This window comes from Dreissena polymorpha, chromosome 11, assembly GCF_020536995.1.
Source record: "Dreissena polymorpha isolate Duluth1 chromosome 11, UMN_Dpol_1.0, whole genome shotgun sequence".
In the NCBI taxonomy this organism is placed as follows: domain Eukaryota; kingdom Metazoa; phylum Mollusca; class Bivalvia; order Myida; family Dreissenidae; genus Dreissena; species Dreissena polymorpha.
Window position 1 is genome coordinate 77,504,152 of NC_068365.1, and position 27,702 is coordinate 77,531,853.

At 35.2% G+C, this 27,702-nt stretch overlaps 1 protein-coding gene across 3 annotated transcripts; it reads right to left on the reverse strand.

Annotated features, from left to right (window-relative positions):
• Positions 1-343: 343 nt before the first annotated feature.
• On the reverse strand, positions 344-14,531 carry LOC127850926 (uncharacterized). Of its 3 annotated transcripts, none has more exons than XM_052384329.1 (9): positions 14,418-14,531; positions 14,139-14,184; positions 13,471-13,562; positions 12,410-12,481; positions 10,545-10,647; positions 5,437-5,534; positions 4,343-4,414; positions 3,637-3,769; positions 344-492 (listed from the first exon to the last, which is right to left on the reverse strand). In XM_052384329.1, the coding sequence occupies exons 2-9, from the start codon at positions 14,176-14,178 to the stop codon at positions 380-382; spliced, it is 723 nt and encodes a 240-aa protein (XP_052240289.1). In that variant the 5' UTR covers positions 14,179-14,184; positions 14,418-14,531; the 3' UTR covers positions 344-379. The 3 variants fall into 3 exon arrangements, 2 of the variants coding, with proteins under 2 accessions (XP_052240289.1, XP_052240288.1); XM_052384328.1 differs by lacking the exon at positions 14,418-14,531 and adding an exon at positions 14,369-14,400; XR_008035563.1 differs by lacking the exons at positions 344-492; positions 14,418-14,531 and adding exons at positions 4,091-4,219; positions 14,369-14,400.
• Positions 14,532-27,702: the final 13,171 nt, after the last annotated feature.

Genomic DNA, 27,702 nt, shown 5'->3' on the forward strand with positions numbered 1-27,702 from the left:
ATTACACCTTTCGGCCTTGTTGTTTTGTATAAACAGTTTAATGATAATGTTTTGCTTATAAGGCTTTATAGTGTGTTTTAACAATATAGCGGCATGAAAAATATAGAAGAGTATCGATATATAATGTTACATAGCAAATAACAAACATATGATCATTGCAAGAAGATCCTTGCGTGTTCGGATGAGAAAATTGTTTTCCTTGTAATTAAGTACTGAAATTATTATTAACCTAGGTTTGCATCAGTACGGAAGGATGTGTCACCTTTTTAAAGCAGTGGCCCGTGTTAACAATGGGTGTAATTACTTCCCGTGAAAGTACATATAGGAGCACAACACATTTCAATTAGCCTTGCAAGTGTGTATTTGTTTACATCAGAGGTTAACATAAACCACAGTAGTGTAGACATCCTGCGTTAGTAGCCATTGCCTTATCGCCACAGATGAAGGCAGCTGCCAACTTGCATGTTTCAGGAGTTGAGGTGTCCTTACACACTGTAATTAAAACAAGAAACCAAACTGAACTAAAGTATTCTTCTTATTTCAAGTATACAAGCGTTTATCATCTTTGGTCACATAAACCTTTACTTATCTCATACAATATCGAAACGAACAAATTTCAAAACTCACCTTTATTTTAATGACTTTCATATCAGAACGTTTGATATTGTGTTACACTAATACACTTTTTTAAAGATAAACTTATATCACAACATATAACCAAGACTAGCTTAAGGACGTACGCGGCAGTTTAGTGTCACGCAAATATTTTTTTACTAAAACACCGGTTGCGAAATAAGTGCAATATATTTCGTATAATCTGATAAAAAAGAATGTAAACAATGTTAGAACGAAAGAACAACAAAACATGCTTAAAATGAACGCAATGTTATTTTTTTTAAATACCTTCGATATGACCCTTTAAAGGGGCCGTCCAACAGATATAGCGTCGTATCGACGCGAAACGATATTTTGGGAAACTACGAGGATTGCTTATATAGCTAAAAAATTCATCCGATCTAAACATGAGCGTGGATGGTCGAGTGGTCTAGGTGGGAGGCTTTTTACTCCAGGAATCCAGGGGTCAGTGGTTCGAGCCCTGTTGAAGGTTACTTTTTTTCCCTTTAAAAAAATTTATTCTTGTTTTTTTACTGGAGATTTTAAGTTCAAATGTTTAAATTTACCAATATAAAGCATTTTAAGTATTTAATGACAAGCTTCACTACAAGCCTAAATTTGTTGGACGGCCTTTTTAGTATATTGTATACATCTTGTTTTCAGTTATTTACTGTATTATTCTTCTTTTACTCATATTGCTACCCATAATTTGTGTATTCATTTAAATTTATATCTACTTTTTCATTGACATACAGCAATACATGTACGAGTAATGTGTTTTGACATGCACCATGTACATGGTTTTCACTATGTTTTTAAAGTGTATTTTAATACATGCAGTTAAACTGCATTTGTGAACAAACGACCCTGGTGACCCATTGTTTTCTTTTTATATATGTATTAAGTCATAACGCATTAAACATTAATGTAAATTTGGAAAAAAATCTAGGTGGAGGAAGTCACGTTAAAATAAATATGACTTTTATGCATTTTATTTATTTTCAAATGTGATATGCTGTTGTCTTTGTTTATGTTAACAAAATTGACAAAAACACGAATCAATGGATTCGTGTTAAAACACATTAATTTGCAGTCAAATTAAATCAGTATTACATATTTTGTGAGGAAAATAGAGATTGTTTTCAACACTTTTCTCATTAATTTACTCTAGTTTTTATGTTATTACCTTATTGGTGAATTGCTATTTTGCTGAAATATGCTTGTTGTTTAAGTGCGAAAAAAAATGAACAACACAGGTGACCCATGATTTTTATTTTCTTTTTCTATCAACAACAGATAGTTCTACCTAAATACCAAAAATTATCAAATTCTAAGTGGAGCAAAATTTGAATTTAAACTGCCGCGTACGTCCTTAATAAACGAACAGTTAATGAATGCAAATAACGTTTGTGAATTTACAAAATAAAAGTGACTTAACCCAAGCATACGCGATTCATTTTAAAATTCGACTTGAAATGAATCATTGTATGTTGTTGTTTTGCATTAACATCACATTATTAACATGTTATTGAACGGAATTATTTGGGAACAATTTCAATACTTTTATCCATGCGTCTTTGGCAATGTTCTACAACTTTACCAGAACAACAACATTTTTTGACTGTATATTTACGATAATGATCAGAATACATCTAAAGATATATTATATCAAGATAAGAACGAAAATGAAAAACGTTTTTCATAATATTAGATATAAATTTTATATATTGTTTTAATAGATATTGATATACTCGAAAACAAAAAAAAAGAAAAATAATGCAGCAAAATGTAGCGTTATTTATTAATGTTTATTTTATAACAAAATACCGTTTTTGCCATCGTGGTTACACATTAAATCCAGAGGGCGACAATGCGACAATACGATGGCGACAGTGCGATAGTACGACGGCGACATTTCGATAATACGATGACGACAGTGCAACAATACGATGGCGACAATGCGATAATAGTTGACGACAGTGCGACAATACGATGGCGACAGTACGATATGACTATCGTAATTAATAGAGTTAGATAGCTTTTAGTTTACGTTTTGACAGGTAAAACTATTGCTTGCTCATCAGTTGTCTTTATTTCAATAGGTTCGCGGTTTCGTTTAATCAGGCGTTTTTGTCAACAGTAAAACTCAAATGGAGACCGTTAAACGAAATGTATGGTATGTGTCGAGGGTTTATTACTTGACGATTGTGCTTATACTGACGGTCATCTAAAGGACAATGAAACCAACACTTACTAGTATATGCTTTTAAAGTCATACATGGCATCATATGCTGGCTCGTGTTATAACTTGACATACAGCCGTGATCTTGGTGAAAATCTTCGCTGGGATGGCATTCTTGATTAAAGCTGACACCTACTACTTAGTAATCTCTTGCACGATGGTTACATTACATTCACCTCTGTGATGGGCTCAAAACGGACCATCTCATACCATATCTTATATCAGTCTTAATTCATTATTACAAAATTGATACGGTTTTCTTGATGTAAACAAACCTACATACATACATACATACGTCGAAGCAATGCCTAACGTCACTCAATAAAAAATATGTTCAATTGTTTATATTTGTAATGTGCGTGGAATGATTCCATCTGCGTAAATGGGCAATAAAATAGTTCCAAAGAGTTGCATTAAAACTCGCAAGTTTTTGCACGATGTATCGTAAATTTAAAATTCCTATTTCATTATTTTACGCCTCTGATCCTAAAAAATCCAAATCAAAGATACTTTGAATGCGTTTGTTCGGTTTTACCCAGTTTCTGGGCAATGCTGAGCCTTTCGCAGAGGTGGATGTGAGAGCAAGGAACGACAACTCTGCGTGGAGATTGACTACTTAGTAGTAGTCTTTAACTTTGTTAATCGATTAGATCAATTAAACAAGGTAAAACGTGTGCGTCTTCCGAACCCTACATTGTTTCACAAGCATGTTCCTATCACATTAAGTTATCTTCTAGAATTTATGCTGATTAGCGCATAGTAGAAACAATTTCAGATACCTTGCACAATAGGTATCGCTGGAATGCACCTGTTATTACACAGGTCACCGCTACAACAGTTGAAACACGTGCCATTGTCGACGCCGACGTGCAAGTTTCCCGCAGCTAGAGTTGCTAGTGCTCTGTCACATGCCTATTAGTGAAAACACATAAAGTATCTGTACATGTAATATGAGATCAGGGAAATATCCGGTAAGCTTCCACGTTTATCATGAGTTTTGAAAATTTAAAGTGGATGGTACCCGCTAATAGTGAATGAACCAATTAAAAGCCAATACTTGCCTTCAATAGGAAGTACATTTCTCCTTGTTATTGGACATATTTTCATTCGTTTATCAACAGTTTTGTGAGATACATTCTCTGATATTTTTAGCATTTGACAATTGCGAATGTTAGCATTTGACAATTTCGAATCGTAAAACATGAAACTTGTCAATACTTGGTATCGACGTACCTGTAGGCTTTGGTCTCCCTTTAAAACTAATAAAACTATCGAATTTTAACGTGCCATAAGTCCTTCAAAACTCTGGTAGACTTTCGATACGGTCTTGACTTCAGTGAGTCGAGTCAGTTTCTACAAAACCTGTTAGGTGAATTATATTAGAAAGTTGTATTCAATCATATATGAGCATTTAATTTATAAATAAATATGTGTTAGTTTTCATTTGCGAGTCAGTAGACACGCCTAACCAAACATGATACTTACGGTTTTCTCCATTTGGCTAGTAGAATAAATCATAGTACCCTGGGCGTACATTTTCAGTGTTTCTGTACAGACCTGTAGCAATAATTGGAACAGTGATTAAAGTATCTTATTATATTATTTATTTTGATTTTGATTTTTAAAAATGGGGGGGGGGGGTGCGGGGCTGTTGAAATGCATTGTCACGGCAGTAAATTTGTTGAAAAATGATTCGTTCAACCATAGTAGACACGAATACATGTGTATAGTGATCATACCAACACGATCGGTGTGTGTGATTACTATCACACTTTGACCTATTTTAAAAGTACGTAATATCTTCGAACTGTTATTGTGGTTTATAACCGAAGCAAATAAGTTATTATTTAACGAAATCCTAAAGCATCACATTACAACGTGGATAACTATGACTCGTCTCAATTGATTTTCATTTTATTTATTGTAAATCGCTTTTTCACGTGTGCATGTTATCGTTATACTATTAGTTGGTTAATATTTTAAACGATAAAGCGTCTCTAGAATAGGTTTGTTGGAAACTGGTTCCCCGCAGTGGTACTAGGAAAATAGGAACTTGTGATAAACAGTATGCATTGAAAAGGAAACATACCAATCGATATGACACAACATTAGAGCATTTGTTTTGCGACATAAACAATGATAATATATCCTGAGTACTAACGTGTGACACAAACATAGTTGAACGCACAAGTCACGTCTCTAAACATAATGCGGGATTGTTGTCAAACAGGTACACACCATGAAATATTAGAAGAATCATTAAAACGCAAATATAAGACGTTCGTAATAAAGGCTCTTTTGCAAAAGCATCAATAAAATTTTGTGTGAAATAATAACATAGCAGTTATTCACTTTTTTAATTATTGTTTGAAATTTCTTTTGAAAAATGTTTTTGAAAAAGTGTATATGCTTTTATACGGGTAAAATGATGTCAAATATGTTTACGACTGTATATTTATACGATTCTTTGATATATACGAATCTTTGCAATTGCTACACATTGTTGATACATGCATTTGAAATATTCAATCGTACCAGTAGATTTGAAAACATAGTGTATTTTGACAGTAAGTAAATACCTGATCACGTGATGCCTCTATAATTTTGTCGCAATCATTTTCTTGTAACAATCCCTCTGGACAAGCGTAACACATAGTACCTCGGTCGGGAGGATATCCTTAAGATATAATATTTTGTATTTAGAGGTATAAAATCATTTTATCCCACTTTTGCAGCGAATTCGGTTGATTAAAGCCTCATTGATTAAATTTCATCTATAATCAATGGCACAGCTATAATCAACTGCACGAAATGACTAAACTGCCGAACCGGGACTACTTTTTCCCACGCACCTCGTCACCTGTATTTGCCAAGTGCATCAATAATAAAAACAATCTCAAATGTTTGTCAATCTTAATGACCTTAAAACAAAGAAAAGTAGTAAAAAACGGGTTTTTTGTCATGTATTGTCATTAAAACCCCTAGTATTAGGTAAATTTAACACTATGTTGCAAATAGGTTCTGTTGTTGTTGCTCCCCTTTGAAGAAGTCAGTTCGAGTTGCTCCCCTTTGACCGTAGAAAACAATCGTCTGGAACAAGAAATCCTGTGTTAATTTACAAGCTTTACTCGGATTTGCGTCTATGGCAAGCGGTTCGACGCATAATCCCAAGAAACTAGGTTTCTCATGAGAACCTAGGTTCTCAGAATGAGAACCTAGGTTCTCGCTCCAAGATTGCACATGGCTTCAAGAACTGAAGTTTTCAAATGAGAACCTAGGTTTTCATGAGAACCTAGGTTCTCATTTGAAAACCTAGGTTCTCCAAATGAGAACCTAGGTTCTCATGAAAAACGTAGTTTCTTGGGATTATGCGTCGTACTGCCTGCCATATCCGTGGTTTTCATTTGGGAACCATAGGCTCTCTGAGAACCTAGGTTCTCTGAGAACCTAGGTTTTCAGAGAACCTATTTTCATTGTGAGAACCAAGGTTCTCATGGAACTTATGTTCTCATGAGAACGTAGGTTCTCTGAAAATCTAGGTTTTCTGAGAACTAAGATTCTCTGAAAACCTAGGTTCTCTGAGAACCTAGGTTTTCAGAGAACCTAGGTTTTCAGAAATGCGCGTCGGACGGCGTAAACTTGCTCGTTTGGAATACGGGACACATATTATTCAGGGCGCAGGATCAATGGGGTTCACATATGATTACACACGGGATGGACAGAATGAAAACACGACGTTAAGAACTTTATTTATGCAGATATCTCAAGTTATTGAAATATGTTTGCAAAGTCTTTAGTGCATAAGTTTTTCTTGCAGTGTTGTCGATATCTTACGATTGAAAATACATTATTACACATTATCAAAAGAGATCAAACTTGTATTTATACCATAATGATTTCTTACTACATGTATATCACAGACAAACTTAAAATAGAAAACATACAGTCGTTTGAGGCCCGAACAAGGGAACTGAATATCTGAAACTCTTTTTATGCTGTAACAATGTATTATGTAACGATTGATCTGAATTTGTTTAAATTTTTAGTCTCAAAATAATATTTACAGTTAAAGATGTATTTCATAAACAGTTTAATTTTTTATTAACGTGTTCAAACCAATGTCGACCGATCACTTTACTAATTTCATTCCTCAAGAAGTTTCCTACAAGTTTTGTAGAATATTACTGAGCATTGTCTGAACATTTTTCAAAAACTGTTCTTGGGAAGTAACATTCACGGTTTCACGCCTATTTCTTATCATTTTACACATACACTTGGAGACGCTTCTTACGCATCACTTTTCAATCTTGAATATATCAGTTACGAGTAAAGATATTGATTTAAAATTTTCATGCGATCATTTGACTACATTCTATGCAAGCTCACGATAAAATCATTCATCCGTGACGATTGGACGCTTTAGCACGTGGGGTAGGTGTGGTTCCATATGTGTTCACGTGAAAATGGAAAAAGCGATATTATTGTAATGATTTTTTCAGTTTTATCCTTCTGGAAGGGTTTTTACAACAGAAAATATGCATGTTGCAGGCCGGTCAGTCATTAAGACGTGTAAGTTAATGCGGTTTATTGATATTCTGTAAAATATTAAGTTTAATGTTTATGCATCCTCACTGTATTAAATATAACTTTTTTAAATTGTCGTTATGTTTAATTAAGAAAATTGTGGATTTTTTGTTTTTTAGGTTGCACGTGTCTTTGGTAGAAATATGTCCTCCATAGTTAGGCTTTGGCAGAAATTCCAAAATACCGGCAGAGTTGCAGATGTACCAAGGCAACCTCGCAGGAAGGTTACAACGGTGTATCAAGATGCCAAGATTATTGCAAATCACATTGAAGACCGCTAGAGGACTGCAGCAGATACAGCGAGGGCAACTATTGGAACGAATGGTAGACCCGTATCTTCTAAAACAGTTGTACGGCGGCTCTGCGCTCAGGGATTGCGAGCTAGGCGGCCTTTTCGGGGACTCATTCTGACACCACGCCACCGTCAGCTGCGTTACCGATGGGCTCGTCAGCACCAGCGTATGACACGAACAGACTGGACACACGTCCTGTTCACTGTCGAGAGTCGCTTCAACCTGTATCACAACGATGGACGGATGCGCGTACACAGACGTCGTGGTGAACGCCTAAACAATGATTGTGTGTTTCAGCGTGATCCCTATGGAGGTGGCTCCATTATGGTGTGGGCTGGAGTGTCGTTACACACCAAGACAGATTTGGCGATAATCCACGGCAATCTAAACGCTGTTAGAATACAACAGGAAGTTTTGCTCCCAGTTGCAATTCCGCACCTACGGGCCGGCGGACGCGGCATGGTTTTGTTGCAGGACGAAGCACCTGCTCATACAGCACGCACGACGCAGGCGTTACTACAACAACAGAACGTTCGTCTGCTTCCTTTTCCTCCAAACTCACCCGATCTAAATGTAATCGAACACCTTTGGGATGAATTGGACAGGCGTGTACGCAGAAGACCAGTGGCACCACTCACTTTACGTGAATTAGAACATGCCCTTGTGGATGAGTGGCGTAATATCCCTCAACGTTTAATTATTAACTACGTTGCTTCCATGAGAAATAGATGTGTACACGTTGTAAGAGCCATGGGAGGACACACAAAGTATTAGCCACTCAAATGCGTGATATTCGTGCTTTTCACATTGTTATTATTTTACGGTTTACGAGTTTGCGAATTTGACTTTTGAAGTGACGTTTTTAATTTGTTAAGTTTTATATTTTCTTGTTTTTCAACTTCAATTAAATTTTCAGGAATCATCAGATATGTGTTGAATTATTCTTGGTCCAAATTTCAACACAATCCGATCAAAAATAAGGGAGCTATATTGATATGATTTAGTGATGCGTTAGAAGTGTCTCCAAGTGTATGCCGCCAGCGTGTACCAAGCAATGGGAGACAACTGTAGGTTAATTATGGCAAGCGGTTCGACGCATAATCCCAAGAAACTAGGTTTCTCATGAGAACCGAGGTTCTCATGAGAAACTCGGTTCTCGTAACAACCTAGGTTCTCATGAGAAACTAGGTTAATGAAATCCCAAGAAACCAGGTTTCTCATGAGAACCTAGATTTTCATGAGAACCTAGGTTCTCATGCGAAACTAGGTTTATGAGATCCCAAGAAACCAGGTTTCTCATGAGAACCTAGGTTCTCATGATTCTCATTAGAAACTAGGTTCTCGTGAGAACCTAGATTCTCATTTGAAAACCTTAGTTTACGCTTGAGAACCTAGGTTCTCATGAGAAACTAGGTTTTTCGTGAGAACCTAGGTTCTCATAGACACATATAACTTAGGTTCTCATGAGAACCTAGGTTCTCACTCTGAGAACTTAAGTTCTCGTTTGGTATCCTAGATTTTCACAAGAACCTAGGTTCTCATTCTGAGAACCTAGGTTCCCATGAGAAACCTAGTTTATTTGGATTATGCGTCGAACCGCTTGCCATATGCTTCCATCTGATTTTTCTTAAGTTAGCACCCTTTCTACCTGGCAATTCGCACAAATGACACTGCATCCCAGTGGTTCTTGCGTCAACAATTGGGTGTCAACAAGCTGGGTCAGATGCTGAAGGCCAAGGCAAAAGGCGCCGGCTTTCCCAAGCATAAGAGAATAACGAACCACTCAGTTTGCAAATTCCTGGTAAAAAACTTTGAAATGCAAACATTCCACCCACTGAAACCATGGCCATAACAGGGAACACACAAGTCCAGTCCATAACCAATTATTCCAACATATCTGTTGAACAGCAGCAAAAGTGTTCAAACATTCTTGCTCAGTCCTGTAAATGTAACAATCCAACAGATTCCTCTTGTTCACCTTCATGTACCGAAACTATGGCCGAAATGCAGCCTAGACAACCACTGTCTACCGTCGAACAATTTGATCTTGATGTTCGCCCCATCCAGTCACTTCACCAGCAAATGTCTTTCTCTAGTTCGAACAACTTTGCTTCACAATTCTTTGGTGCCAATTTCCACATTCAAAAATGTTAATGTATATAATTAGCTTAAATCCAAGTAATGTTTGTTATTTCGTCACGAAATAACCACATATTATAACAAAGAAGCAAATAGTGTGCACCTCGTGATCGACTTGATAGTTTGATGTCGAAAGTGAATTGTGCGTGGTGTTAGGCTACGTTGTAAACAAATGTAGTTCCTTGTATATAACAACTTAATGTCATATTGATATTATAAAACTTTAAGATTTGCAATTCAATATGATTAACATTGTAATTAATAACGCTCGACTCAGCGGTTATTTTTGGAACGCGGAGTAATACACTGACCGTGGTTACACTACAGTCATTATCAAAGTAAGACAAACACTCATGAAAACTAATTTTGTTTAAATAAAAAAAGTTTACTGAATAAAAAGTGGGATATATAGAAGAATAGGTAAGTTTTGATTATAGATCAGGTTTATCATGCTCGGCACGAAAACGAAAAAGCACTCGCCAAGGCTCGTGCTTTTTGTTTTCTAAGCCTCGCATGATATACCTGATCTATAATCAACACTAACCTATTATTTTCTATATCTTAATCACAATCATAATAAATCATGATACTTTATTATAATAATACTATAATATATTATAAAACATCATATTAACACATTTGAGAAGGGCTTTAATGATGGTGAAAATTACCTGTGCCCCCACAAAGTGAGGCCTGGCACCAGTTGTAGTCGCAGCACTGGGAACAAAACACAGCATTGGTCCGTTTTCCAACAGCCGTGACGCTGGAGCATTTCTGACACACAACATATATAAATATGAATAATATACAGGATGACAGACCTGATTTACGGGTTAAGTACAAAGAAATCTAATAGGTCGATATATATACACTTATTATTTGCAACAATAAGTGTATATGTTTGTTTGTTAGTATCTTAAAGTAGCAATTCATCTATATAAATATGTTTATAAACTTCGGTGTACATGTACCGTAATTTACAATACGCAAGAATTGCGAGATGAAGTCACAAATTATGGACGACCTGAATTATATATGAGCCGTGTTATCTGAAAAGGTGGTTTAATGCATGTGTGCAAAGTGTCGTCCCAGATTAGCCTGTGCAGTCCACACAGGCTTATCAGGAAATACACTTTCCGCCTAAACTGGATTTTTCTAAAGTGACTGTCTGTAAACGAAAAATATAATAATGGCGGAAAGTGCCGTTCCCGATTAGCCTGTACGGACTGTATACGCACATGTATTAACCCCATTGTTCACAGAGCACGGCCCATATATAGGATACTAGTTGTAGAGGCAGGATTGCGATTTTTAGAAGTGTAGCTATTATTATTCAAAAAATCACCTGACATCTGTTCAACGATGATATCAAAGATTCGGTAAAACCAGGTCAACACTTACGATAAAATATCAAGTTTCGTGATCATATCTTGCATAATTATCGAATCATTTCATAATTGCCTGTCGGACGAACTGATTAACACGGGAAATTGTTGATAAACAAGTACATGGCGAACCAATCGTCAAGTTTATATAAACATGTTAACGATAATTAAGTAATACTTTTTTTATTGTTTACATTTGTCGCGTGATATTTTCTCTCTTGTGAAACAACACGGTCGTGTAGTCCTCATATATATCAAGTTTTATTCAAGTGTCTTCATTTGTTTAGAAATAGCATTACGCAGGTTTGTTTACGGATGGAAGGACAGGTGGACAATATTAAGATTAATATTAAAGTAATATTATGGGCATCTAACAGTTTATAGGTGACTATCGCAACCGTTGATTTTTTTGGTGTTTTCATTTCATATACGCTTTAATTTGTTAATGCAGCATCAACATACTAAAAAAATATCCCGGAAAGAAAAAATAATGCATTTGAATATCAACCGTACTTTCGTTTGACAACTGATCACGCATGTACATTGTGAAACTTAATTTAGTTTTAGTGCGGATTCATTTATACGACACAAAGACACAATTTTGTTTTACGGATCATTTCGGCTTACAGGACTGGGTGGGTAACGTAAAATATCGAATATAAAATATGTTTTTATAAACAACTGGTAGCAAGATGAGTTGCAGATAATTGGTCAGTAACCACCTTTTAATTTACTCTTTTGACCTTTTAATTCTTTTCAGCTCAATTCAACAGTGAAAAATGCCCATAATATCACTTAAATCATTTGCTAATGAATCGTTCGGATCTCGATTATTGTGCAATAGTTACCTCACTTATTCTGCAATAGTAATCTCACTTATTCTGCAATAGATATCTCACTTATTCTGCAATAGTTATCTCACTTATTCTGCAATAGTTATCTCACTTATTCTGCAATAGTTATCTCACTTATTCTGCAATAGTTATCTCACTTATTCTGCAATAGTTATCTAACTTATTATGCAATAGTTATCTCACTTATTCTGCAATAGTTTTCTCATTTATTTTGCAATAGTTATCTCACTTATTCTGTAATAGTTACACATGCTTATGCGCACGCTTACCATGTACAAAATACAACAATCAACTCACTTGACGTTCCCTGCATCCGCCTTGATATAACGCGCGCCCGTTATTCGAAATATATCCTTCTAAATAGCATACCTATAATAAAACTAATTTCAACATATAATGTGTAACATTTTGGTCTTAAATCGACTAAGTCACAATAAAAAGGACGATTGTTATATAGAGAATATTGTGTGAGTTTTGGATAAAGATCAAGTTTATCATGCGAGGCTTAGAACCGATGTAGCGCGATGCTTGCCGAGCGCAAACATGGTTCGTGCCGAGCATGATAAACTTGATCTTTATCCAAAACTCACATAATATTCTATTTATCCTATTATTTTGTGGTCGTTTATCGTTCAAAAAGAGTAAAAATACTTTAAAATTCAAAGAAACCGCGCTGGTTTTCCAAGTTGACTCCGAAGTGTTTGTTTACTTCAACGTCATCATTTGCTATGACGTCACATTGAAACATATAGTGTTCTTAAGATAGAGATCGGAAAACCATGGTCTAAAAATAGCGATAGTATAAAGCTTATGTTTATACGATCGTTGTTATACTATCGATTCTCATCTGGTAATATGATAAAATTAGTAAAGACTTTTTGAAAACATTGTAAATGAAAGTAAACATATTAATGGAATATTTTTATGTTTCGAAATTATGTGATCAAGTCTCTGTAACAGTTCGGTTCAGTTTTTATAATTTGAAGTATCGAAACGGAAGAACTTTTGTATGATTTTTTTTTAAATGATAGCAGATAAATCGAACGATTTGCTTAATGCGTTTTTTGTATTATAAGTTAAAGTTCATGCATGACTCTGCATGTATATTCGGAACAATATTTCAACTGAATTACTAAAAAGTATTGTATCCCACTGCAAGTTGTTTTAAATATGTTGTTTCAGTTACTGACATTTGGATATTCAGTATTTTGGCTCAAAACTGTCGGTTCTATGTGGAATGGCCGAAACAAAATCAATTGCGTTATGTTTATTGTTAAGACAATTTAGATATCTACACATTCATAAATTGTTGGCATTCACTCATGTTACGGGACTGATAAAGGCAGGCATATGTATACCTCGTGTGATCCACACGTTTCGATGTATGGGCAATCACGTATGCTCGGGACGAGGTCACACTTGAGACATACTAGTCCGAGTGCTGTTGGAACTGTTGAACAAACGAAAAGGAATACATCGCCACAAAGTAATACGTCCGAGATAGCGTTTATAAGTCCGTGATAGAACATTTCATACGTGCTGATTTATCGTCTAATATATAATTTGTAGCTCTCGAGCGAAGTATACAAGTGAAAAGTTTCTTCCGCATTTTTTTTTATTTATAACACACCATACATGTTAAGCCGTCGATATACAGCTTTAAATCGGCAGCTACGCGGCTCATTTCCCACAAAATATTGTTGATTATGTTATTGGCAATTAAAATTTAAAGAAAACAAAATATATGCGAGACCCAGTTATTAAATATATCCTATTAATTCCAAACAGTAATTGACAAAGTAAACAGGACATACTGACAACACGCATGGACGTTCGTTATATTTAAAAGTCTAAAACTAACTTTCGATTTCGTCATGGCACATGAAAATTGTACAATTTGTGTTGCTGTTTTATAACGTTAGAAAGTACATACCTCTTAATGGTCTCACACACATCTCAATAATTAAACAATGTATATTAATTAGATTTGAATAAAATATTATGTTAAGTATAAACATTGCCGTACCTTTAAATGCTATAAGCACTAACACTGCAAAAGGTAGCATGTTGCTCTGAAAATTGTTTTACACATATATTTTATCTTTATGCAAGTTGTAACAAAGTAAGCAAATGTTTGTAGCTGAATGTTATATTTACAAACGTATATATATAATTGCATGATATTTATAATATGTATGTTTTGTCTGCAATATAAATTAATTAAAATTCTATATAGAGACTAAATAGCATACATACGTGTATTATTGTCAGAAACACAATCATAATAAGTAAACATAATACTTACCAATTCACAATGCGTCCTATACGAAATTGAAGGTTACAAGCACTAAAGTGTATTTGGGCCTAATTAGAACTACAATGATAACAATTTAAGTCGTGAATATAGAATGTTTCCGTGCGCTATCACTTTAAAGTTTCGATGGCATTGTAGGGAATATGTGAAACAAGTAAACATCCTGTTTTTACATTTAAAGATCTTGTGCACCATATAAATACATATGCCTGACATTAATACAGTTAACCAAACAAAACTATCATTAATATTTTGGAATTAAAATAATGTTTTAACCTATTATGTAAAGCACATAAACATCATTCTATACATAGATGGTGACGTCACTACGTTATTGTCAGAAAGACCGGTGTGTAAACAATGCATAAACATATCTAAATTGGTGACCGGCTTTACGTTTAATTCTTGCTATTGGTTTAGGTTACATATATAACTTATGATCCACGTAATTCTCTATAATGTTACTAAAATATAATACTACTGCATAATACATTTAAAATGGTCACACATAAGTTATATAATGTATATCATTCGCTATTAGGCCACAACAAATTGATTAAATGTTCGACGGATTTCTCACACCTACACATCTTAATATTTTTATTTTGCGCACGCAGCAACAATTTTTGCTCAGCACATATTCGTTCAATGTTTTAGTTTAATTTAGCCTACGTGTTTTACGATAAAGACTGTTAACACGCTTTCCGATATTATATGTGTTTATGGTAAAAGAATGGCGGCGTCTGTTTTCCTCGTTGTGTCAGCGAAAGATGTGAATGGAAACATGATTTCTGCCAATTGCAATCAATCATCGCGTTACTGATGATTTTTGTGCTTTGTTCCTCGCAGACGCATTCGCATCGGGATGTGAAATTTCACCAGAATGCGTCAATTCAGAAAACAAAATGTGGTAAACATAGTGGTAGTGATAAAATAAAAATGTCGAACATCAAAATCGGCAAAAACGTTGTCGAGTTTACTATAAAATCTGCACGCCTGCCTTGTATAAACAGTGAGCCCGATGCTGTCAAAGTGATGATGTCCAAGTTTATATTGTGCAAAAAAAGGAAGTTAATGTAACTGCCAGGGTAAAGAAACTTTCTGATCCACATCAACTATACAACGATTTGATAGACTGCGCCAAAAGTACTGGGTATGGATGGTCGGCGGACATAGTGGAGGACAGAGGCAAGCAAGTAATTAAGGCTCTCAGCAATTCATTATGGTATGTGGACCGCTGCCATACAAAATTGCAACAACTACAAATTATTGAGTAATAAACCATCAGTTGTAGGCAGCCAGCCTTGGCGAATTGGTTGGTGATCTATACTCTGCCTTAAGTTTGCCATCATTGAGTGATTAAAGGAACACAGTAATAGCCAAAATCATGGGTATATGAGCAGAATCCCTACCACGATACAAAGACAAACTTGATAGTGATAACCAAAAACACCAAAGACATATGTCATAAACGAGAAACAGCTAACTGCGATGACTCGAACTCGGTTTGCATAGATCCTGTTACGCCTCAAACGGCTCTGATACTTATTATGATGCCTTTTTGAAGAAATGGGAAATACTATGACGAACAGGTTTTACAGGTAAGTGAAAGACGAAAATGTGATAAATGTACTTGTCATTGGCAATTTCAATAGAGGCTTTAAAGAATGACATAACTAAACGGATGCCTGATAATATATCCATTCCTGGCAATGAAACGATCCGGCTGCAGTTTTGCCCCAGTAATCCATTTCATAAAACTGCTGAAGTTGTTATAAATATGTATAATAGTACTAGTCATTATATTTAATACTTAATGATCTTGTGCTGGTATTTGGCATATATTGTGCATTTATTTGGCAAAAATATCAATTTATATAAACAATATTTGTGTTTGTCTTATTTTTCGCTTTTCGCTCGCCTGCGATTTAAAAAAAATGTAATAAAAATAAATTTATTTTTATTTCGCTCGCTCGCTCCATTTCTGGTGGGCTAAAATCCGTAGAAAATATCTTCAATTTGTTGTGGCCTAAAGCGCTATTTCAATAACAATATATCCTTTAATTCAGTATGCTTTAGGTTAAATGTCACGTTTGATATGTTTAATTATCTTAAGTGTTATTACTGTACGACAGATATTTACATATATGTAAAAAATAGTATTTCACTTACATTTTTTAACCCATTTATGCCTAGCGTGTAGAAAAAAGGCCTTGACAAACAGCGTAGACCCAGATGAGACGCCGTATGATGCGGCGTCTCATCTGGGTCTGTGCTATTTGCTTCAAGAAATTTCTGTAAGAAATATTCTAAATATAGAAATAAATATACTAGACATCCCTAATTTTGGAAATAAAATTGATCCCATTTAGAAGGATGGGAGAGTCCACTAGGCATAAATGGGTTAAATATAATTAACTTCTAATACATATTTCTCTCTTTTAAGATAAGTACACGCTTTCACTCGCCTGGATTACACACGAGTTTTTTAAGTGATTTTTTCGCGCATCTTTGCGTGTACGGTAATACAACTGGTTAGTATCACAATAACATTGTGCTTTAAATATTTAACAACACAGAGAGGTTAAGAGAAAATCGATTACAGTTGATATTGCAAAAAAAAATATTTAAAAATTAGTTTATGCTTCCCTAAGGTTAATAGGGAAATCTTAAGGATTTTAATTTTATATAGTCAATTGTTTAAAACAGAGACGCAAAAAACTTATGAATAATGTTCACTATCTCAAGGGAACTCCTTTTCCTCGATTGCGATACCCGTCTTTAACAAGGGAGGCTACTCTGCAATTGATAATTATAACAACATACACATTCTTTACCTTAAAACATTAAATATACTTAATGTATAATTATTTCAAAGTTCATCTGTTGTACTCTGCAGCTCAAAATTGGATGATATGGAAAATAATATACTTAATTTAATCTTCACTAATATCTTTGACAATTTAAAAAGTACTGCTAATGAAGATTCAGTATCAGAAGAAAAAAACTACAACAGCAAAGTTTAATCACATCAAATACAGATGTTTTTTGCCATGGGCTTTGAAAAACATGTCTGTCATGACGCAATTTTCAACAGCTACCGAAGCACTAACGGCTATATCAACAAGACCGGGAAGGCATTTCCGAAATGTCTATATTCACAATTTCCATAACGAAAATGACAATTTGAACATCGAGGAGAAAATTGAATATCATATTAAATTTTGCAACCAATTTATACAACACGAACAATTCAAAAGACGCTTAGACGCTAGTCCTACTAGCGAGTTTAACAATTTTATGTGTGATCTATTGTCAAACGTAACTGATAAAGATGGAAGTAAGTAGGAACTCACAACACTGAGAGGCTAAGTAGCTCAAATGAGCGCCATTTGAAGAACAGTTAACAATCAATGGTTATGAATCTGAAAAAGGCCGGGCGTTGCTAAAAAGCAATCACAAAGATTAAAAAGGCACGACTATGAATTAGCCTTGAACATTGTGGCACACATGATAGAGCCCATTGAAGCGGTCTATTCGGCAAGGACACTTGGCTAGTCCAGTCATAGAGCGTTGATCCATTCGTTGTGAATGATATGCAGGAGTCAATGTGGAATGAGGACGTGAAATGGTTCAAACGGTATGGATTTGGACTTCAAATTGGTGTCCATTATAAGACAGAGGAGGATTGATATCTGCCTTATTTAGAACTATCTTATTTATTAGTGTATATCACGTCATAAGGTAGTTGTAATATCATTCCATGTTTGGAGGTAGGTCATATTAATGAAATATATCTTAGACACAAAAAGCAAAATATGTTTTACAAATATGAAGCCCAAGTGCTCATCGCGTATCATTAATACGTCAAACGTCATACACCAAATTCATTCCCGCTACAATGCAGCGTCGAAGCTAATATATTTCATTTTTTCTTTAAAAGGAGGAAGTAAAGGTATCATAGTATGATACACACAAATACCAGATTCCAGTCTAATCTTTTTGTTACATATATGGTTGTTATTTCATTCTAAGCCTCACCTGATATATTACAAAACGATCATGTAGTAACCTCTTATTCTCCACATTTCATCATAGACCCTGAACGCCAGACCAAGCTAATAACGGTGAAAATGCCGATAAATTCAAGGTAGTTTTTTTATCTCTTTAAAGTGATATTATGGGCATTTTTCACTGAATTGAGCTGAAAAGAATTAACAGGTCAAAAGAGTTAGTTGAAACGTGGTTACTGACCAATTTTCTGCAACTCATCTTGCTACAAGTTGTTTATAAAAAATATATTTTATATTCGATTTCTTACGTGACTCACCCAGTCCTGTAAGCCGAAATGATCCGTAAAACAAAATTGTGTCTTTGTGTGGTATAAACGAATCTGCACTAAAACTAAATTAAGGTTCACATCGTACATGCATGATCAGTTATCAAACGAAAGTACGGTTGATATTCAAATGGATTATTTTTCTCTTTCCGTGATATTGTTTTAGTATGTTGATGCTGCATTAACAAATATAAGTGTATATAAAGTGAAAACACCAAACATAAACAACAGTTGCGATAGACACCTATAAACTGTTATATGCCCATAATATCACTTTAATATATAAATGAAGGTAACATTCATTGAATTTTCATTCATTATTTGTTGAAAAAAGTGGATTATAAAATGTTAAAGGGATCTATCTAAGTTTTGTCCAAAATGAGCAAACAAAATAAATATGCATGCGCAAATATATATTATTCTGTAAATATTTATAAAAATTAATTATATTGGCGTTAATTTGTCATCTTGAAGACTTGCCTAAATAATACTACCAAACGTCCTGAGTTACAATTACTTAACACGTTTTCATTTCAAAACGACATCCGAACACATTTATAGGAAAGATTTAAACAGTAGTTACTCAAGAAATTATCATTCGTAAATCATTTGTTGTAAAGAAGTTAGTTTTTTAAGTTAATGCTTAACTTATATTGAAAGAAATATAGTTGTGTTCATTAAAGATAAACATTCAATATAATTTTATAGCTAGTGACTGAATGTACAGGAAAAGAGACACAATACATAAGTTAGGTCTACTTAAGTTAGGTCTTAAAAAGCTGTCTACAGCGCAAGAAAATACTGAGGCTGACTGATGAAAACGTCCATGTTCATCATATATGACATATTTCAAGATACACTTGTGTTAATCGCTGGCTGTTTAACTGTCTAAAAACCATTATCAATCCAAAAATTTAAAAGATGTTAATATTTTTTTTTTGAAATTTCAAAGATTCCCTCACATTGCAATCAGGAAATGTTGCAAACCAGAATCGACATCCATCCACACCCTTCAATAAGTGGAATACCAATTTCAACGATAACATGACTTTTGATTTCAATTGCTCAGAAATGGGTTTCACGAAGAAACATGTATTCAATCGTCAGATTATACCCAATTCCGAACATAGGACGATTCGCCAATCGTGCTTGCTCAAACCACTCTCCAAGCGCATCCGTCTGATTGCAGTGATGGCGTTGAAATATCATCAAAAAAGATTTACAGTTAACACGAACTGTTCAGTTTTAAAACTGTTTAATTGTTAACATTTAGTGTTGCAGCGTTTTGTATAAAATGGTGACCACTTTGAAAATGTATATGTAAAATATACCTCACATGAGACTACGCCATCATAATAATAATATAAGTCTGATTATACAATAATATAATGCTGATTTGATATGATTATGCTTGTTTCTACTCGATATGTTTTTTTTGTTACAAATTAAAGATTTATTCTTCCTTAAATGTATTTTTGTGTGTATTTGCTGCGCGTATTGTATTTAGCGGTCATACAATTTGGGGGCCCCAATCAGGTCATTATAGTAACCGCTAAAGTAACAATACCCAAATAATAATTTTGTCAGAATAAAATAAAAGTAATATTTTTGGTTTCAGTCGAACAACCGTTTCATTTACTCGCTTTCATAGAAACAATATTGCCTATGGATACACGTGAATTAAAATCGATATTTGACGGAAACAAACAAATATGCTAAGTATATTGAATTAATAAAATTTTAAAATCATATATTCGAATTAAAGATTTATGTAGACCGGTTTGTTGCAGTTTCAAGTTTGTGATAAATGAATCAAAACATATGCGTTATAAAATAATAATAACAGTTCCTGTGCCATAATGAGACAATCTTAAAATAGCAAGACATACACATACTTATAGGTAGTAGAGTCATAATGTCATGCCATAAAGTATGTACGTAAAGGGACACTATGTGGCGATTCTGTTAGCTCAGTTGAGAGAGCAATTTCGCTGATAACGATGTTTCTCAGGTTTCAGTAAAATATACCTTTACAAAATAATATAAATCAGTTAAAAACCTCAATTGCAATGACTTTCCCAAGTCAGCGGCTCCAATCTTAGGTGGCAAGGGATATATCAGTGAAAGGGGGGGGGTCCATGAAAATTACATATTTTTAGGGTAGGGGTAACCTATGGTCTTTAAAAATCAATTAGGTATATATAAGATATATTTCTTGTGTTAGGTTTTAGAAAGAATGTCTCAACTTTTTGGAAAAAAAAATATTGAAACTAGTGACAGCTCCCTAGCAAGGAAATTTTGAATCTTCAAAAAAGAGGTTTTCACTTTTGGTGGAGGTCAATATTTCAAGATGCAGAAACAGAACAGAACTTTGAAGGTAAATTGTGAAAAATCTAAACGGATTGGAGACACTTTTCTAGGTGAATAAACACAGCACAGTGATGAAATTAATGAGTAATGTAGCAAAAACTAGGATTGCATTCTGTTTTAATGTACAATGCATGTCATGGAATGGGTCAAATTTCTCAATTTTTCATTAAAAATGAGGTGAGTTGTGGAAAGATCAAGGGCCATAGTTTCACAAGTGAAGAAGCCAGTCTTGTCTTTGGTTGTATTTTCAATGTATGTTGCCTATGTTATGACACTGACACAAAAATACTTTCTTGTACACTTTTTGTTTTGATGAAATGGACTGTTTGCGGCCTTTCGGAACACGAAATTTGGTCAAAAATATATCTACTGCCCCTTAATAGCAAAAATGCTGTTACGTTACACAACCTTCCCCCTTATTTTTTTGATATATTTTATGATAGAAAAAAATCATTCTTTCGCAACTATAAAATACATGAAAATGTTGTTGAAATACAATTTATTTGAATTACTGACTATATTGAAGATAAGTTTGTTACTAAATATTAAGACTACAAGACAATGACAATAAAATACAACAAATCATTACAATATAATACAGTGACGTATGTACACCATGACTATTTCATTTGAGTGGATTGAACAGGAATCGTATTGACCAGTCGTATGTATCTGTCTTTTTGGGTTGCGTGACCTTTTTTGAGTGGTAATGTTTTCTTCCTCTTAACCTACGAAATTGTGGTAGTTGATGCCGAGCGTGGATAAATTGTAAGTCCGATTCCTGTAGTTCCTTGAAGCAAAATCGGCAGACATGTCTGTTCATTATAACCTGATGTTGATTGCCACATGTGACCTGATAACCTTGATTACAACAATGTGTTCTTTCGCCGCCGAAATTGAAATGTAGACAGATTTGACAAAGAATATATGGGTGTACTTGTGTCTTTCCGCGGCGACCTGTAGCGATGAATTGGTGCATGCGATCGTTTAGCTTATTGTCAGTGTGGTAAAATGTAGCGATAGACATGTGTTTGCGGAATTTTTTTGGAAGTGATGTTGCCCGTATTAGGAAGCGAAATGCTTTTATGGATTGTAGATATTCAAATCCGTAAGTTCTAATGATAGCCTTACAGAGGTAGATATTTTGTGTATGGTTAACGCTTGATAAGTGATCGTACATTTGCTGGTGTAGAACAGGTATGTCTAAGTAATCGATGAGGAAGACCATGGTGTCAATTTGTATTTCTCCTGATACCATCATGTACGTGAATATTGACATGTCATATATGTGTTCTATGGTGTCCATGTTTTGAAATGTAGAGATAAGGTAACGGATTTGCTGTAACTTAACTGTGATTCCTTAATTGGTAGTGTGGTGGGTATGATATTTTGAATGTAGAGTTTTGGTGAAAACCGAATGAGGGCCTGAATGAATGGTGTACATTTTCGCAATTAATGAAAGGTAAAATTAAAAAAAAAATTAAGGTAAGTAAAGTCTTTGTTGAATAAAATTAGTGACGTACGGAGTTGCGGCGGCTGTGGGTCTTTTGGATGCAGACATGGCTGTGGGTGTGTGTTGCAGTGGAAGGCGGATGGAAGTGGCGATGTTGTGGATGTGGATGACGACAGTGGCGTTGTCGTTGATGAATGTGGATGACGTCAGTGGCGATGTCGTTGATGGAGGTGGATGACGTAAGTGGCGATGTCGTTGAAGGAGGTGGATGACGTCAGTGACGATGTCGTTGATGGAGGTGGATGACGTCAGTGGCGATGTCGTTGATGGAGGTGGATGACGCAAGTGGCGATGTCGTCGAGTCGTTGATGGAGGTGGATGACGTAAGGCGATGTCGATGATGGAGGTGGATGACCTAAGTGAGGATGTCGTTGATGGAGGTGGATGACGTCAGTGGCGATGTCGTTGATGGAGGTGGACGACGTCAGTGGCGATGACGTTGATGGAGGTGGATGACGTCGGCGTTGGTTTGTGTGTAACGGTCGGCGATGCGCTTCCGGTTATTGTTGGTGTCTGCGGCAGAAAAACGTGTGGAATAAACAATTATTGTCATGGTGTATTAATGTGCGGAAAGCAGTCATGCTGTATTATATACGCTTCGTAATCACATATAATCCAATGTTGGTTAGATTATAGTCCAATAACTTTCACTACGTATGTACAGTCATAAATCCAAATGTTCATAGAAGAATATAAGGTAATCCATCATCAACTATTTACAGTTAATTTGCGCAACTAGATCGATCAACTCAGGAGTTCACTAAATAATGTTCCGTATTTATTATTCATTTCAATCATTTATTGTTCTGTTCATTATTGACGATAGGTGATAATATCCAGTAAACAGCCCATGGCGCTGGTTAATGGTTCACAACTTGGATCAAATGTTAGATAATGATGTTTTTAACAAGTTGTTATCGTCAAGTATCATCCTGAAAGGGTGCGTTACCCTCGTAGAGACGGGTATAGGGATGACAGTGTTCGTGTCTGTTGCATGGGTGCCGAGGGCTTTCTGACCTCGGGTACGAGAGGTTCGGACGCCACGTCGCAGGAGGCCACGCCCACATAACCCGGGGGACTGATTTCTCCCAGACGCATATCATCGTTGGCAGATCGAAATTGGGCAATTATGGGACGATTAGATCGGGTCATGCGTTTACATTTACAGTAAATGAGAAGTGCTTCACCAGAACTCAGAGCTGTCACCACTTCTATGACAATGTATCCCCACAATAGAAAATTATCGGACGTTGCGTCAATGTCATTTAATCGTCTGATATTTTGCAGTTTTGTTATTAAAACTTCCATATGTATTTCTCTGATGTTTGCGAGTTCATGAGGCATTTCTATTTTTGGAAAATTTATGAGAGAGGTATGGCATGGTTCCCAAATTGAATAACCCTTAAGTAGGCAATTCAAGTTTTTCGTTTTGAAGGCGGGTTTGGCCAGAGTTAACTTACCAAGCATTTAACGTAAAGTGTTCATTATAGGCGCGGCAGTTCATGGGTATATAAACAATGTCTATGGGCGCAAGTGCGCGAGCACCTATTTTATTTTGGGAATGGTCTTGACATATTGTTACAAGGCGTAGATCTTGTCTGGAAGCTATCACCCAGTTACCAGATCCTTAATATTTGGCAGCAGGTAAAATAGTGTTAGGGTGTATGAGCACTTTGCAATAATCCTTTATGTGTTGAGTGTTGTTAACCATAATAGCTATGACACATAATTTAGACATGTCCACTTGGTAGAATGGAGATTGTATGTCACATGTGCGTTGCGATTGACATGTTCTTAGTTCATAATCTGTCAATATGCAGTAGTGATTTTGCGCCTGATCAATTAAGTAGCCATTAGGTTCTACTTCATATCTAGCGGACATGGTATAATGGATGTTTTTGTCATTGATAGTTTCATTAACAGGTGCATATCGAAATCGAATACTTCATACACGTCAAAGGAATCTCCTATTTCAAGGAGAGGGATGTCCATTGTAATCATAATAGCGGTAGGTGACATGATGGCGGTCGTCGAGGTAGATTGATAATAATTCCATAGTCGGTCTTGGGATTAGCTGGTAGTTGTAAATTACTAGGTAGTTTCGTCGCAATGTCCATTAGTACGTCTTTGAGGTGAATAGGTGAAATAAGAGACGGAAAAAGTCTGCCCGTGCTGAGCATGTTAAGTTGTTCCTTAAAAGCTTCTAGATGGAGTGACGCGTGTAAAACAGCCCTGCTTAATTGATCAATTATGAGCTTAAGGGACTTGTAACTAACTGTGTAATCTTGAATAGCATGAGACATAGCCTGTATACGCTCATGTGTGTTCTTATGTTTTCATAAAGTTGTCTAAGAGTAGATATCAAAGTGTTAATTGAGTGACGATTCTCAGATATGTATTGCTGGGTAACATTTAGGATGGATAAACTATTTTGTAGGACATGGATAACAGTTTTCTGACTTTCTTGAAGTTGATTAACATGTACTTGAATATTACGGATGACAAAATCGTCAGCTGTGCCAAAAAAAATTGAAGAATCCGCCTAGGGCTAATAATGAGCGCTTTGGGGTATGACTTAGCATTTTATAATCTAGGTAACTGTCAAATACGTTGTTATGGTCAGAACGGATGTATTCGATTTCTGTATGGAGCTGTGCGAATGCTTGTTCAAAAGCGTCAGTTTGTAACACTATGTCATTTCGTCTGAATTGATTCGTCATGTAATTCGTGGCATTTGTGATATTTTCCAGTCGTGTTTCAAGCAGTGTAAGATACGTAGAAAAGACAGTGGTGTCGAGAAGTAGTGCATCTTGCAAATGAGCTCTGGTCACAAACACTTTGTTAAATTTTTTCTGACTTTCTTGAAGTTGATTAACATGTACTTGAATATTACGGATGACAAAATCGTCAGCTGTGCCAAAAAAATATTGAAGAATCCGCCTAGGGCTAATAATGAGCGCTTTGGGGTATGACTTAGCATTTTATAATCTAGGTAACTGTCAAATACGTTGTTATGGTCAGAACGGATGTATTCGATTTCTGTATGGAGCTGTGCGAATGCTTGTTCAAAAGCGTCAGTTTGTAACACTATGTCATTTCGTCTGAATTGATTCGTCATGTAATTCGTGGCATTTGTGATATTTTCCAGTCGTGTTTCAAGCAGTGTAAGATACGTAGAAAAGACAGTGGTGTCGAGAAGTAGTGCATCTTGCAAATGAGCTCTGGTCACAAACACTTTGTTAAATTTTTTAAATATGACATTTTCATTAATTTCAAGCCCAACGATCAAGCGCAACGATAATATCAAAACAAATGATGGTAACATAATCTGAAATATTACAAAGAAGAAGTATAGTATTATGACCTATTTACTAAATTACAAGCTATTTACAACATTTGGAGTCATTCCAGCGTATAGACATTAAAATTGCTTTGCTGTGTGGTCGTTAATGCAAATATTTACATATGGTCAGCTATTGCCTCAAGGCATGTGAAAATCACTTTCTTTATGGATTTATTGGATCTTTGACGTTTTTGTATTTATTTCCTTTACTAACGTTTAATAGCTACTTCGTCGATTTGTATCTGATTATCTGTTGAATCAGTGTCAAATTGACGTGAGGTCGGGTATTGTAATTCAACCCTATCGTACTGATGCGTATCAGAGTCGCTAGAGCTTGAAGTATTGTAATTGAATTGTTTGTTTCTTAAATGTTTTTGTAATTCCGCCTAAGGGATATCTTTTTCATTGTCAGAATTGTCCCGGATTTGACGGGTTTGTCTAGTAATGATAGGTAATCCTTGTATTGATTTACTCGAATACGGTAGTAGGGACTCAATTTATTGTCTAATTTATTTGTACGTTGAAAGTTTTTGTAGTAATTTGGGTCATTGACTTCGAATTTAATATCATTTGTATTTTTATTCGCATAATCAGCTTGTTTACGTTTAGATTTTTAAATTTGGACACATACCTTTTAAAATTATTTGTGTTGTTCTTCTCATATTATTTTATGATAATCTTCACCGTGATATTTACGTCTAGGTTTTAACAAATTGTCTATTGGATGAATGGGGTCTCTGTTAAAAACTAAGAAGAAAGGTGAATGTTTTGATATTCATGAAGTGGAAAATCTCATGGCTGCCAAAGACATGTTTAAATGTAAATCCCATTGTTGAACATTTTCTTGAACACGTTTTGATAGTATATTGTTCATAGTTGAGTGGGAGCGTTCATTCCTGCCATTAGCCTCAGGGTGATATGTAGATGTTTTGACATGTTGGATATTCATTGATTTTAATGTTTCTGTAAATGCCGTGCTAGTGAATTCTTTACTGTTATCAGTAATTATCCTTATCGGACATGAGTGTCGTCATGAAATTTTGTTCATTAACAGGTGTATTACGCTACCAAAAGAGTTATCTGGTGATGGGAATGCCTCAACGTATCCTGAGTATTGATCTACGAAACATATGATATATCTATTTCCGGAAATCGTTTTTGGATATGGCCCGCATATATCTATGGAAACAGCTGAGAAAGGGAATGACGGTATTGAGGTATTTGACGATATTGGAGCTTTAATTGCTTTTAAGTTTCTACTTTGACACGTAATGCATTTAGACACATAATCACTAAGTTCTTTGAACATTTAAGGCCAATAATTTTTTTTTTTATTGTATGAAAAAGTCTTTGACAACCGGGACGGCCGTTTTCATCCTGATATTGCTTCATAACTGAATCCGTCAGGTTTTTAGGTACAAAAATCCTAAGAGTAGGTTCTTCATCTACTTTTGATATCGTGTGAAGTATCCCATCAACCATAAGAAATCTATCATCTTCATTTTTGTTTTGTTTCCCTAATCTTAATCTTGTTTTAATCTCAAATATATGAGGGTCTTTTTCTTGCTCTATTTCCACGTTGCATTCGTTTATTTTATCGATTTCTATTGTTTCGTCATTTTGTGGGATTGTGTTGTTATCAAATTTTTGTCTATGATCAATATTTGTTGAGTCAATTATATTTATTTCGTAGATTGGTTCTGGTTGCTTA